General features: G+C 39.1%; 1 protein-coding gene across 6 annotated transcripts in view; it reads right to left on the reverse strand.

The window, feature by feature from the left end:
• TLK2 (tousled like kinase 2) overlaps positions 1 to 15,554 on the reverse strand; it is a 3,436,060-nt gene that overhangs the window by 1,202,725 nt on the left and 2,217,781 nt on the right. For all 6 annotated transcript variants that reach the window (XM_044055220.1, XM_044055218.1, XM_044055219.1 and 3 more), the window contains one exon: positions 14,235 to 14,301. In XM_044055220.1, coding sequence (XP_043911155.1) covers positions 14,235 to 14,301 — 67 coding nt within the window. The remainder of the gene's footprint in view (positions 1 to 14,234; positions 14,302 to 15,554) is intronic.

A 15,554-nucleotide genomic window follows, 5' to 3' on the forward strand; every position in this document is an offset into this window, starting at 1 on the left:
TTAAAAACAAGTGCAGTGCTCACTGGAAAAAGTACAATTGTGTACACTTACCATAAATGTAGATGTTCGAGTGTATTCATTGTTGCAGTCATCACACTTGGGTTATCTGCCTGCAGGTAACCCTAAGTTGGCCCGAATACCAGAGTCTTGGGATTTCTGCGTCAGATGCTGTCGCCTCTTCCATGACGTCAGGTCATCAGGGGTATAAAACATGCAGCCGACGCCATTACATCAGTTTTTCTTCCCCCAGATGTCAGAAGCCCCCAAAATAGGAAGCAATTACATGGTGTGGACCACCTCCAGTAAAAAGTAAATACCACTGTCATAAGACATGGCCAAAAAGAGGATAGGTAGAGAGTATAGAAAAGTCAGGGGGCTGGAGGGAGGGTAACCAGGACTGCAACAGTGAATACACTTGAACATCTACATTTATGGTAAGTGTACACAACTGTACTATGTTCTTCGTGTTTCACTGTTGCAGTCATCACTCTTGGGTTGATTCCCAAAGCTGAGGAAGTGTGGAGGCAGTCAAAAAGTAGTAGGGTTGGCTAGCAGGCCTTGTAAGACTGCTGTGGCAGATCCAGCTCTGGATTTAGAAAAGATAGGTAAGTGGTAATGCTTAGTGAAGGTGTGTATAGAACTCCAGTTTGCAGCTTCCAGGATGTCCCTGGTAGGAGATTCCCCTGAGAAATGCTGTAGAGATTGAGGCAGCCCTAGTGGAATGAGTTCTGATCATCTGTGTGGTAGGTTTTCCATGGTGTTTGTAGCAGAAATGGATGCAGTGTGTTATCCATTTGGAAATGGTTTGCTTTGAAATAGCCTTGCCCTCTGTCCCTGTAGCAATGGTCAGATTTTCTTAAAGGTTTAGTCCTATCAAGGTAGAAACCTGAGCTGTCTGTGCACGTCCAAGGAGTGCAGGATCCTTTCCCATTTATTCTGAGGATTAGGGAAAAAGGTTGGTAAATAGATGGATTGGTTTAAAGCCACACTGGATACCACCTTGGGCATAAATGATGGGTTAGTCCTGAGGGAACCCTGTCAGCATGGAAAATAATGAAGGGTTCCACAGCCATTAGTGCCTGTAACTCAGACACTCTTCTTGCTGATGTAATAGCTAGAAGTAAGGCTGTTTTCCAAGAGAGGAATTTTAACTCTGCTGAAACAGCAGGTTCAAAGGGGGAAAGTGCAAGCTCCTCCAGTACCAAGTTACAGTCCCAGGTCTGGGTGGGAGCTCTCCTAGGGGGCCTTAAATTATTAGCTCCTCTCAGGAACTGTTTGATGAGAGGGTGAGAAAAAAGAGGCGGCTCAGTATTATAAGGAACTGAGATGACAGAGGCATGAATCTTAATGGATAAGAAGAATAAGCCTCTGTGGAGCAGCTCTGCTAGGCAATCAAGGATTTAAGGTAAGTTGGGCACAGAAGTGTCCTTTCCTTGAGAGTGACCCCAAAAACAATATCTTTTCCACTTTTCAGCACAGGATTTCCTAGTACTAGGTCTTCTGGCCTCAAGGATGACGTCCAGCACCTGTTTGCTGACGGATGCTGGTGGTGAATTTAGGGAATAATCCAGGCTGAATGGTTTAGGGTTTGCAGCTGTAGATGCAAAATATGTCCCTCCTGCTGAGACAGCAGGGAAGGTGTGTGATGTAGGTGCCAGGGTGGCACCGCTGTATGACTGAATAGGAGTGGGTACCAGTGCTGGCGTGGCCAGTCTGATGCAATAAGGATTTCCCTTGGCCTGTCCTGTTTGATCTTGAGTAGTACTTTTGAGAGGAGGGGCACAGGAGTAAAGGCATAAATTGAGAGGTTTTCCCATGTTAAGGATAGGGCGTCCACCTTCCAGGCTCTGCTGTAAAGGTTCCTGGTGCAAAATTTGCTCAACTGGTGGTTTTGGGGGGAGGCAAAAAGTCCACCTCCTGTGTTCCTCACCTCTGGGTTAGAAGTTTGAATGAGTTGGGGTTGTGTTTCCACTCGTGAGGGCGAAGTAGATTTCTGCTCAAGTCTGCCAGTGAATTTTGCTTGCCTGGCAGGAATTGAGCTTGTAGGTGCACTTGGATGCTCAAGGCTGTGTTCCACAGAGTCATGGCTAACCTGCAGAGTGGGGTAAGAATAAGTTCTGGCCCTCTTGTTTATGCACCACATAACCGTGGTGTTGTCTGTCTTTATCAGGAGCTGTCCTGGAAGGATAAGATATTTGAAGACTATCAGAGTACTCTGTACAGCTATCATCTCTTTTTGACTGATGTGAAGGGAAATTTGTTCTGGGCTCCATTTGCCTTGGATGCATTTGCCTGCCATGTGAGCCCCCCATGCATAGCCTGATGCATCTGCTGTCAGGGTTTGGGCGGCGAGGGGTTGAGTGAAAGGGAGTCCCTTGTTGTTGCATGCTTCTGCCCACCAAAGGAACTCTGCCCTTAGACAAGGTATGATAGGAATCACTGTTTCCAGGTCCTGAGAAAGTTGAGACCAGAGACTTTTTAAGTACCACTGAAGTTTCCCTATATGCAGTCTTGCATATTGAATTAGCAGAATGCATGAGGCCATGAACCCTAGGGCTTGCATGATTTTCCTTGCAGGTATCTGGGTTTTGTTGGCCATCAGTTTGAAATAGTTTATCAAATGGACCTGCCATTAGAGAAGTTGTGTTCAAGCTTGCTCCCAGGAATACAATTTGCTGGCTGGGCACCAGTTGTTATTTCTTTTCACTGATGGTGTATCCCAGTGAAGTTAGAAGTCTTTTTACAAATGCCAGATGCTGAAGTAGCAATTTCTGACTATCTGCCTGAATCAGGCAATTGTCCAAGTAAGGGTAGATTTGAATATTTCTCTGCCTGCAGTATGCAATGGCTAGAGCCAGGCATTTTGTGAATACTCTGGGCGCAGTAGATAAGCCAAAGAGAAGTGCAGAGAACTGATACTGCATACAGCCTGCCCTGAAACGTATATATTTCCTGCAAGACTCCCTTATGGGGATGTGCAGATAAGCTTCTTTTAAGTGTAGTGTGACTAACCAGGCATCCTTGGCTAGCATAGGAAGAAGCTGTTGCAGTGTAAGGATTTTGAATTTTGGGACCACCAGAAAGGTGTTGAGAACTGATAGATCTGAATAGGGCGCCAAGAGCCCTCTTTTCTGGGCACCAGGAATAATCTGGAGTAGAAACCCTGTCCCCTTTGTTCTACCGGAACAGACCGAATAGCCCTGATATGGAGAAGGAAAAGTACTTGCTTTTGAGCCTCTGCACACTGGTTTGGAGGTAGGTCTGGGAACCCGCTTGAAGTTGGCAGTGAGTGGAAGTAGAATCTGTATCCTTGGGATACAATGTTTAGAACCCATCGGTCCTGAGTAATGGGCATCCAGTTTTTTGCATGAAGGGCGAGTTTTCCCCCTAGGGTCGCAAGTAGTTGGGCATGGCTGGGAAGGATATTCGGAAAGTCATTGTGAACTTTTTCCATATGGGGTGGCTTACCATTCCCTGGTTTTGAGATGGAAACACTCCATTGTTTAGATCTCTGCATACCTTGAGACTGTAGTCTTGGTGGTCTGTTTCCCCTGGTTTTAACTGTGAAGGCCTGAGAGGGACTGGAAAGAACCAGTTTTTAGAAGGCCAATTCCCACTGAATCTAGGTGGCTGCACTTTTAAGAAACCTTTGACAGTTTGCATAAATTTAGCTTTTTCTTCCATCTTTTTAAGAACAACTTCTGCTTTGGTGCCAAACAACCGCTCCTGATTTAATGGAGCATCTAGTAGTTTTGCTTTGACATGGTCAGGCAAGACTTGTTCTTTTAAGCAAGCATGCCTGCGCAGTACAGACCCAGTGACAGCAGCCCTGCAAGAAGCTTCTAAGGCATCAAACCCACACTGCAAAGTATGTTTACTAACTTGGTTTACAGAATGCATTAACTCTTGTAAATCTTTATTTTCTGCACAATCTGGAATTAACACCATTTTTGTTTAATTAGTTCCATAACATGCTGCTAGTACTTTAACATGTGAAACTGGCAATTCAAGGCCCTGATGGCAAGAGTTGCAGAGGTATTTACCTTCTTACCCCATCTGTCTAAAGCTCTAGAATCCCTGTCTGAAGAGGTAGGGTTTTTGGCTGTAGTAGCCTTAATGCCTTTAGGTCTCTGGGAAATGGTCTCTGGATCCGCAGTAGGATTTTTGAACAGAAATTTGAGAGAGTCACTTACTCTGTAGTACTTATCATGTTTTCTAGGAGCTGGTGGTAAGGTGTTAGGATTAAGACTGGACTCCAAGAAGACATCATCTACAATATCCAGGACAGGGTTGTATAGCTAGAGGCCTGTGCTGAGGCAAATATAAAAATTCCCAGAGTCTCTTTTTGGACTGAGGATAGTCCTGGCATTCCCAGCGGAAATGCTCTCTTAATGTGTGCAAGGCTTCACCAAAAGAAAACTCCTCTGGAGGGGAAGCAAACGGAATGGATTCCTCTGCATCTGAGTCCTTGCAGGTAGATAAGGGTATGTTCTGGTAATCAGAAGGGTCAGAGTCATCAGACTCCTGGTCTGTAGAATCAGAAGGAAATTCAATTCTTTGTCTTTTGGCAGGGGAAGGCTGGCTTCCCCTAATTAGTGTAATAAGGTCTTCAGCCATTCTAAGCATTTGTTTTTGTGGCATAGGAGCTTGAGCATGCACTTTGGACATCGGTTTTCTAGGCGCAGTGCGAACTCTGGGCCTGAGAAACTCAGTAGTTTTAGTTGGAAATGAAGTTGTCGGTTTAATATGAATATCGGTAGGTCGGAAGACACCCTCAGAAGCTGGTCCCTCACAGCGGCTCCGGACCCATCTAAGGTAGAGACATCCGTAAGTTCCATAGTCGAAGAAGCATCTCGCAGCATACCGGACTCCGAATGGGTCCCAGCAGAGGCCTGCGAATCTGTAGAAGCGGGCATCACGGGCTGCAAAGGCACCTCACCGAGTACCGGCAGACTGGTGACTAGCTTAGCGGAAGCATCGTCGGCAGTTTTTGACCTATGCGGTCCGTCTTTGTCTTTGCACTTTTTTGGAAGATCAGTAGTCAAATGGCTTATCAAAGCCATTTCGGAATACGGAGAATGAGTGAGAAAGAATTTAGCTACAAAAATAGTCTGACGAATTGTTCAGGCGTTAAGGCACAAAACCAACAGTGAGAGACATTGTGGTCTGGGCCTAAACAGGTGACACAGTAAGAATGAAAATCTGAGAGGCATTTGCTTTCCACAGGCAAGATGATTGTTAATTTTTTCTGACATAGGTTAGAGCAAGAAAAATGAACCCCCAACGGGGTACTTAGCTTTAGAAGACTTTAGGTCTGAAACTCGAAAAAACTCAAATTTGAGGTAGTGGCCGACCAGCACTCGCAAACTGCTTCTGCTTCGGGCTCCTTCTCGCAAGAAAGACTTATGTAATGGCGTCGGCTGCATGTTTTATACCCCTGACTACCTGACGTCATGGAAGAGGCAACAGCATCCGACACAGAAATCTCAAGACTCTGGTATGGGTCCGACTGAGGGCTACCTGCAGGCAGATAACCCAAGTGTGATGACTGCAACAGTGAAACATGAGGAACATCTTACTGATCCTTATCCAAGCAAAAAAAAAATGACACTATAAATGAAAGTCTTGTCAGAGGTTGCTTTCTTTATGTACATTTGCTAATTTGATTTTCCAGGAATATCACGGACCTTTGTCTTCCAAACTAAATGTTACTGCTATATTATGGACCTTGGTAGCACAGTAGTTAGCATGTCTGTCTTTGTCTAGAGGTTGTGAGTTGAATCCTCACAAAAAGCACTTTCAAATACTGTCTGGCACTTAGCAGAGACAATTAAAGATGTCAGCTGCTTAATACTGTGGTGGTGGTGCTGCGGTAGTGGTGCTGCGGTAGCGTTGTCGCCTGATAGCAAGACTTTGTCCCGTTCGATTCTCAGCTAGAGTGTCTTCTGTGTGGAGGCATACGTGAATGGGGCGTGCCTTCGTTGAAGGTTGTGAGTCAAGGCTGGTAACCCGGTACGTAAAAATCCACTACCAATCATTAGTGGACCGGAGTTCCGCTGTGGCGACCCCTAACCGGGAAAAGCCGAAAGACACAAACAAACTACTTCCTGCAGTCCATGGCTTGAGTCTCCTTAGCCTCTATTTGCCCAATGTGCAGCTCTTAACTCATTACATCTGGGTGACGCTTCCAGGTGCGTCTGCAGTTAACTCCTACTGACACCTCTAGGCATCAAATATTACTTGTTCAAATTTACATCAATAATTCCAAAACTGTGGTGTGTACAAGTTTTTAAAAGATTTCATCTTAAAGCTTATATAATGGCAAACCCAACCGCATTAATATTTTACCTCCGTCTTGTGCAGGTAAAGAGACATGAACTGTTGTTTTTATTAATTTATATAGAAATAATTTTCACTTTTTTTTTTAAATATCTCCACAACCAAGTAACACAGACATAACTCCTTAGCCTCATATGAAACTCTCCGCTAAATAAATAAAATGCTGCTGACAGTACGTGTGTAACTTGAGTGATTGGTGAAATACTGTAAGTTGTTTACAAAAATATTACAAAAGTAATAGGCACTGTGTTTACTGTGACTTATAAAATTTGGTTTAAGACCAGGAGCCCAATGAATACTACCACTATAAAAAAGTTTGTGCTGAAGAGTTTGCCATTTATACTTGTTTCATAACCCCTATGGTTCCAGAGATATGGACATTTGTTTGAAATGTGAGGTCATAGTTTGATTCTTGTCAAAAGGCTCAGACTCTGTCTATCGAAAGTTACAGTGCAAACTTCCTGAGCTCCACTGGAGTGAATGAGTTAAGTATTTTACTTATCCAGACAGTGCTCTGTGGCAGTCAGGATATTGTGCTACTCTCCTCAGTGTTCACCCAGACTGCATGCTTAATAGCTTTCTAAGAAAACAGTTATCAGAGGAAGTGAAGCACATCTCACTAAGGAAGTCTGCAAAGCTTTGGAAATCAGAAAAACATCTGCATTCAGTTAACCCTCAAGGATAATAATTCATGCTGTAGCTATTAAACAGTATGAAAAAAATCTCACAAAACACAAAAAAAACTTTTTGTAGGAGGGCTGTATCCCCCCCATGCAACTTCTGAAGTGACAGCTACAGCCTACAACCACACTGCCCCTCCAAAATCAAGCAAAAGCAGCATAAATAGAAAGGTTACTCACTCTACCCTCAGTCCTCAAAACATTAAACATAGTTAAAAAAAAAAAAAAAAAAAAAAAAGTCCTGCTAGCATAATTCTGCAAAATGCAATGCTGCTGAAAGATGCATGGTACTTAAAGTATCATCTACATGAGAAACAATAAAACTTGATCTTGACTAAGAATCCAGTTCTCCCTTGTAATGACACTCAAAAGTTGCAATAAAATGAAACATCCTTTAACAGTCCTGCAAAAAGGACTGACTGGTGGACCAGTGGTGTCAGCTACATCAAGGACTTAAGCAAGCACAGTTAAATGAGGTAACAGTGCTTAAAACTAGGTCCTCTTCCATCTACAAGTGGTCTTCATCCTAGAAAGCTGAAGTGGATTACAAGAGGTGCAGCATCAAATAAATCTTCCACAGCAGTCAAAATCCACTCCCTTTTTCTACCTCCACAGGACTTGTTGGAGGGCTACTCTATCTCCAACCATTAATCCTGTTTGTTTTGAGACTGAGAGTCAGGCATTCCTAAGGCTAAGCAAAAGCCCGATTGCCCATTTGTTCTGACTCAGGTAGCATAATAGGTCCACTTATTTCACAAAGGAAAGAGTCAGGTAAGAAGGCAGTGAGAGCTAGTTAACTGGTCCTGAGAAGCGGACTACCCTTCCCCAACTGTTAAGTACTCCCTCCCCTCGCATCAACTCTATGAGCTCTACAGCATGATGCCTGCCACAGGGAGTGTGTCTTTGCACACTCACCTTGTAATATGCATAAACATGAGGGCAGCATGTGCTTAGAGCCTCATGTGGTGTGGGTGTTGCACGAAGTGCTACTGCTGTCATTCGGGTGGTGAACCAGAATAGTCTGCCTATTCCAGGATGGGAAAGCAAGAAATGGCTACTCACTCCCACCATCCCTAACTAGCTCCATCAGGTGCCCAAGCAACTAATGAGGTTGAGGTAGTCTGGGCCTGAGTCAATCCCTCTGTCTCACAGGAGATGGGGAGTCATTCCCTCTTTTGAAGGCCCTCAACCAAGCCCTAGGGGCCTGGCTGAGAAAAACATCACCCTAGAAAGAAATATGCAGGATTGCCAACCTAAGCTCATCCAAGAGAGAGAAGAGAGTTTCTAAGCCATGTAATCTGGTGTAGGTACACAAACAAGTTTGCTGCCCTAATGAAAGCATCGCCACAGAGAAACGTAAAGAAGGTCACCAGAAGACTAATACAGTACCTTAATCATCCCTTTTACCCTTCAAGATCCCATAGTCAGGGATGTCTGCCAGCTTCGCCAGAGCCTGATCCACCACAAAAGATTGTGACCTGGACAGATAAGACAAAGACGGAAGCATGAGCCAAAAACAGCAGAGAGCATTTCTCTTGTCAACTCTCCAAAGACAAAACCATGAAAGGAACTTGAAAGAAGACAAAGAGGAGGAAATGAATGCTGTGCAAATACACTCACCATGAAAGCAGATGCCTGACCAGAAGGATCATTGCTAAAGTATCATTTTTTCTCCATGGCAAACACCCAAAGACAGTTATGTGTCCATCCGCACGGACATCCACAACTTTCAGAAATCTTTAGACTTACCCGCCTCCTAATTTTTACATAGGATGTCAGCCTGACGAGAAACTAAAAAAAGAATGTTTGGCAAGTTTTGCTGGTATAGGCAATGAAAGCTGGAAATTCTCTACAACAAATCTTTTGAATGAGACCAAAGCAGTACAAAAAAAATCAGAATGACAAACACTGGATGCTTTTGGTTACCTAGGTGTGCAACATCATGGAGTGCACCCAATGGGAGGTGTTTGCACCCGACTAACCATATGCCAAACTGGGGATTATAGAAAAGGATCTCTCTAAAGTTAACACACTTCTGAGGGCTTCTGAAGTTAGATCATTAGATTCTATTGACAATTTGTTTTGTGTGGCTCACTACAGAAGCTACTTCCAAAATAAGGTTTGCAAGAAAGTGGAAGAGACTAAGATGAACAGTTCTGGTAAAAAATAGTCCCACTTTAGAACAGCTGCATGGTAAGCAACCATTAGTTGTCAGCCATCTCCCCAGTTCCCCCTGACTTACATGAACCATACCATATTGTAAAACAAACAAAGGTGGACCACCACGTAAAATAAAATAAACTTTTAATAACAAAAATAAGCGCTTTCACGTACCACCAATGTACGCTTCATCAGATCTTAAAACAACTGATAAAATCTCATTTTTATACAGCAGTAAAGTGATTAATCATATTCAATCAATCAACTAATTAATTAGCAATCCATTAAGATTTTCATAGTATTTATACTCTAAACATTATTTTTTAAAAGCCCATCAATTTTATATATGTAGCAATAGCGTAGCAATGTGTAATAAAGAATATCAAAGAAAACTTGTCTATAAACATGTAAAAGTAAATGTATATAAAACATATATATATAAAAATATAAATGTAAGTTTATATGTAAATCCGTTATTTAACCATCGTATACAGATGCACCTTTTTTATATACATTTCTATATGCCTATATACGTTTTAAACATATTTTTACATTATGATTAATTTAGATTTATATTTTTATATATATATGTTTTATATACATTTACATGTTTATAGATAAGTTTTCTTTGATATTCTTTATTACACATTGCTACGCTATTGCTACATATATAAAATTGATGGGCTTTTAAAAAATAATGTTTATAGTATAAATACTATGAAAATCTTAATGGATTGTTAATTAAATTGATTAACTATGATTAATCACTTTACTGCTGTATAAAAATGAGATTTTATCAGTTGTGTTTTAAGATCTGATGAAGCGTACATTGGTGGTACGTGAAAGCGCTTATTTTGTTATTAAAAGTTTATTTTATTTTACGTGGTGGTCCACCTTCGTTTGTTTTACAATATCGGTTTTTCTATCGAGTCGGACCTTTGTAGTGTTTTCTTTCATTTTTTGTTTGCTGATTCGTTTTGTCAACGCTACTATCACACAATGGATTATGTTCCTATTGAACTTGATTATAATCCTGAAGTGAGAGACTTGAAGCGGAAATGGACTTCCATCACTGAACAACGGACTAATCTTTCACTAAACTTGGAACTGCAACTACCATCAGCAGCACCCAATACAGGTACTGTAGAGAACCTAAATGAATTCAATACATTGATTAGAGAATTGGAGAATAATCTCTATAAGCTGCAGAGACTCACTTGGCAGAGGAGACACATGGAGGCTTGCCTCCACTTCCATGTTATACCTCGTGGCATGAGAGTGCTTTGTATGCCCTCTTATGGGAACAGTCACTGAGTTATTAAAGAGGTGGCAGAAATTAAATATTGAACTCAGCAACAACTATATAAAACTTCTCTTCGATTATTTTTCACCTTTTGAGACTGAGCTAATAGTGAAAGTAGAGGCTTTGAATAAAGATCTACATGATCGCTTTAAAGGTGAATCTTTTGAAAGGAGACTCGAAAGTATGTATTCCCAAATAGTCATGTATAGCGATAAATTGCAACAAACAAAATATTGCAAGCTATAATGTGACTATAAGGACTTTACAACTGGCCAAGTTTTTGTATGGTCAAAAAACACTTATTCTAGTCCGACTCAAGAAAATACTAACACTAACGTATTTCAGTTACAAGATGCGCATACTGATAATGTAACTGTTCCTTTAAGTGTTCCCACTACATCAACAGCTGATGTGAATACAGCTATTGTTTTGACCGTCACCACGTAGAACAGATGAGTCAAGTTCCGCTACGTGGAGAAATACTCCACCACCTAAACAACAGGCTCTTGTTGCCAACCACATTGAACATCCTTTGGGAGCCAGACCAAAACAACCTACTGGGAACATGGACTGTTTTTTACCGCTTCCTGTAAAAACGCGTATTCAGTCCAGAAGCAGGTCAAACAGTCGCGGTCGCAGAAAGAGGAAATTTTCAGGCGGAAATTTCGAACAGAGACGCCGAATGAGGGACTAAATGATCTTGTATTTAACTATTCCAGGTTTGATCTTAGTTTAACTGATTTGTCTCTATTAAATAGAGGCCTTACTTTCATTCCGTCGCAGAATAGTTGCCTAAGTGAACTGTTAACTGACTTATGAGTATTTGGACGTACTGTTGCTTTAAAATTTTTGTATAAAAATAAGCAAACTACTCAATTAACAGATCTGAAATTTTGTCCTAAACGGAAAAGTAATTTTATACCTATATTGCCCAATGTAGTTGATTGCTTTGTGAAGCTATGTGAAAAAGATTTTTATGTTTATTTTTCAAAACGTAAGTGTTGTTATTTTAATATAAGCAATGCAGAATGGTGCTCTTTACAAGCTTTGTGTAGTAATACAGATCTAACTATAAAGCCAGCTGACAAGGGAGGGGGATTGTACTGCTCAACACCCAGGATTACTATGACAGTATGACTGAAATGTTACACGATGCTAATACTTATCTTATGATAGAGCAAGACACATTAGATAAATTAATAAATAAGATATATGATGATTTATACGATCTTTTGATGTGCAGACAAATTAATTCTGACCTATATAATTATTTTTTAATAGAATACCCTCTAGTACCTTACATAAAAGGTTTACCTAAGGTACATAAAAAAGTCTCACCTTTACCAATGCACCCTATTGCGGCAGGTGAGAGATGGATAACAGAGACTATATCAATATATATAGAGAAAACACTTAGTCCATTAGTGAAGAACATACCTACTATACTAAAGGATACTTACCAATTAATTAATACACTTGATTCTTTATATACAGAAGGATTATCTAACATATGCCTACTTGTTACTCTAGATGTAAAAAACTTGTTTACCTCAATTCCTAATGACTATGGAATAGAAGCCATTAGAGAGCTATTAAATCATGCCTCTGATTTTACTAATGAACAAATATTAATATGTACTTTATTAGATATTACCTTAAATAACAATGTATTTGTGTTTAATAATCAACTATATTTACAGAAATGGGGTGTCGCAATGGGCACCCCATGTGCTAATACATATGAAAACTTGGTAGTCTATTACTGGGAAAAGAAACATCTTTTTAACACTGTTTTCTACACAAAAAATTTAATGTATATGAAATTTGTAGATGATATACTATTCTTTTGGAATGGTACCGTAGATGAATTGAATGATTTTGTTTGTTATCTAGAATCTACCACCGACTTCCTTAGATTTACAATGGAATTTTCCACCTCTCAGATTAATTTCCTTGATATTACTATTACTAAAGATCTACATGGAAATTTAACTAGCAACTTGTATAGGAAGACATGCTGGAAGAATACATTACTTCATTTTAACAGCATGCATCCACGGTTTATATTTCCTAATATTGTTAAGAGCCAGTTTATTCGACTTACCAAGTTATGCAGAGAAACTATACAGTTAATTGCACAAGCTGATTTATTGGAACATCTTTTTATTGAAAGAGGCTACAGTAGCTCTATGGTTAAGAATTTGAGAGAATCTATTATTTCTAATGAAAACATTTATAGAGATGAATCGACTCATACTAGATATAAAGGTTTGAGATATGTCAGTCGTAGTAAAAGTGATCAAAAAGTGACTTTTACAACAAGATTTACTAATGACAACAAAGAAGTAATGACAATTGTACGTAAAAATTGGCATGTGCTTACAACAGATCCTGACATTAGTAAATTAGTAGGTGAAACACCAAGTTTCACATATAGGAATAGTAAAAACTTGAAGAGACTGCTATGCTCTGATTATAGCCATAAAAATACTAGGCAACCATGTAACAAAATGAAGGTTTATGGTACTTTTGCTTGCGGTAAATGTAATTCCTGTGATTCGATTAGTGATATTCAAGAGTTTACACATCCTATTCTGAACTTTAATTTTATACCCAGGTTTTTTGCAACTTGTGATAATGTTAACCTTATATACTTGGCGACCTGTAAACAATGTCAGGCCTTTTATGTTGGCTTGACAACAAGAAGACTAAAGGATAGAATATATAATCACTTATATGACATTAGGAAACAGAATCCATTAAATGCCTTAGCTAAACACATTATGATGAATAAGGGTCACGTGTTTACATTTAGAGTATTGCAGTTAGTAGTCCCGAATAAGAGAGGAGGGAATAATATGAATTATTTAGAGACTATTGAACTTCAATGGATTTTCAGGTTATGTGCACATCAAACACAAGGTCTTAATCAATTTATTACGATAAAACCAATTCTTGAAGCTTGTAGCTTAAAATAGTCTATGCTACTATATAGCTTATAGTTTTAATATGAAGATCTATATATATATATATATATATATATATATATATATATATACTTCTAAAAATTCATCTTAAACATTCAGTTATTTAACCATCGTATACAGATGCACCATTTTTATATACATTTCTATATGCCTATATACGTTTTAAACATTTTTACATTATAATTAATTTATATTTATACTTTTATATATATATGTTTTATATACATTTACTTTTACATGTTTATAGATAAGTTTTCTTTGATATTCTTTATTACACATTGCTACGCTATTTCTACATGTATAAAATTGATGGGCTTTTAAAAATAATGTTTAGAGTATAAATACTATGAAAATCTTAATGGATTGTTAATTAATTAGTTAATTGATTGATTGAATATGATTAATCACTTTACTGCTGTATAAAAATGAGATTTTATCAGTTGTGTTTTAAGATCTGATGAAGCGTACATTGGTGGTACGTGAAAGCGCTTATTTTTGTTATTAAAAGTTTATTTTATTTTACGTGGTGGTCCACCTTCGTTTGTTTTACAATATCGGTTTTTCTATCGAGTCGGATCTTTAGATAGTAGTGTTTTCTTTCATTTTTTGTTTATGAACCATACCATAATGTGAACAAAAAAGAATGCTTGAACAGTATATATAAAGGCAATCCATGTAGCAAAATTACAGTACACCATAATTAGTAACCCATAAACAGAAACTAAGTTTTCACCCATAATTCCCACTAAAAAGTGAAATTTGTACCTTTTTTAAATGACCTAACCGAAGTTTGAAGATTTCTTCCTGCTCATGGTATTCTGCCAATGTTAACCTGAAAGTTGTTAAAAAAAAAAAAAAAAAAACTTTTTTAGTCAACCCAGAGTATGTATAATTACTTCAATAAAACAGAAAACAGTGCATGACTGAATTTAAAAAAAAAAATCAGGTTGCTTTAACAGTTTGAGTGCATTACTCATTCACACAGCATGAAGACGTTCATTCTAGTTTACACTTCTGTTTAGTTCCTGTTCATTTGCACATGAAACAGTTTACATCTGGTCAACCCTGCAACTTACAGTAAATTTTATCAGAAAAAGGAAATGCTAAATTGCACAAGTATCATTGGGGCACAGTCGCTGTTAAATGACTCGTGTGTGGAACTGTACAGTAATAGGGTCTATATCACGTTGTCAAACTTAAAAGTTTGAACGCCGTATGGTCGACACCATATGATCGAACTTTTAAAAGTTCAAAAGTTTCAATGGAGATCTCCGCACAATGCGGAATGAGAAGATTTCCCTTTTCTGCACTGTAGTGCGATCTCGGAGTTGGTATATTTAAAGAGCGGGGGTGTGCAGCGGTGCTTGCCCCCCTGTTTATACCGTTCAGGTAGTTTTCTTTTGTTTATTTTTTTATTACAATTTTGAACTTTTAAAAGTTTGATCATATGGTGTCGACCATATGACGTTCAAACTTTTAAAAGTTTGATTATGTAATATAGACGCTATTAATACACTGAAGGAAACCAAGAGAGGATGAATGCACCACTATACTTGTATTATAAAGACAAATCAGTCAGTCTTCAAACACACCACTTATACAGCACAGTCAGTCATCTCCATCTAATGGCTGTCATGTCAGAAGGCTTAACAGAGGAATCTGAATTTCTAATGGATTCTTGTAGACTTTGCAGAATTGTGTACCACAAGGCATGCTAATCACTGTTAGCTAGCTTATCAGTATTACAGCTATGCACTGATATACAATGTTCCACTTCCTACAGACAGACATACCTAGGAAACAGCATGCATTAAGCTACGATGATCACCGCTAAGTTAACCTTAATATTGCACTAGGCATGCCACAGGCTATAAAAATTTAAAAAAAAAAAAAAAAGCCTGTTTACCAGAGCAGTGCACTGATCTCAAAAGAACATTAGCAGGCAAAGTCAAGGTGAAGAAATTTGTAAAAAGAACTGAATCATAAACATGGAGTAATCACAGAAGGTACAAAGTCCGGTAGACAAGTGAAACACTGAACAGTTATAACTACATAATAAAAATGCATCTGCAAAAATACTAAGTC

Source organism: Protopterus annectens, chromosome 13.part0, assembly GCF_019279795.1.
Source record: "Protopterus annectens isolate FY-2018-M chromosome 13.part0, PAN1.0, whole genome shotgun sequence".
NCBI classification, from domain to species: Eukaryota; Metazoa; Chordata; order Ceratodontiformes; family Protopteridae; genus Protopterus; species Protopterus annectens.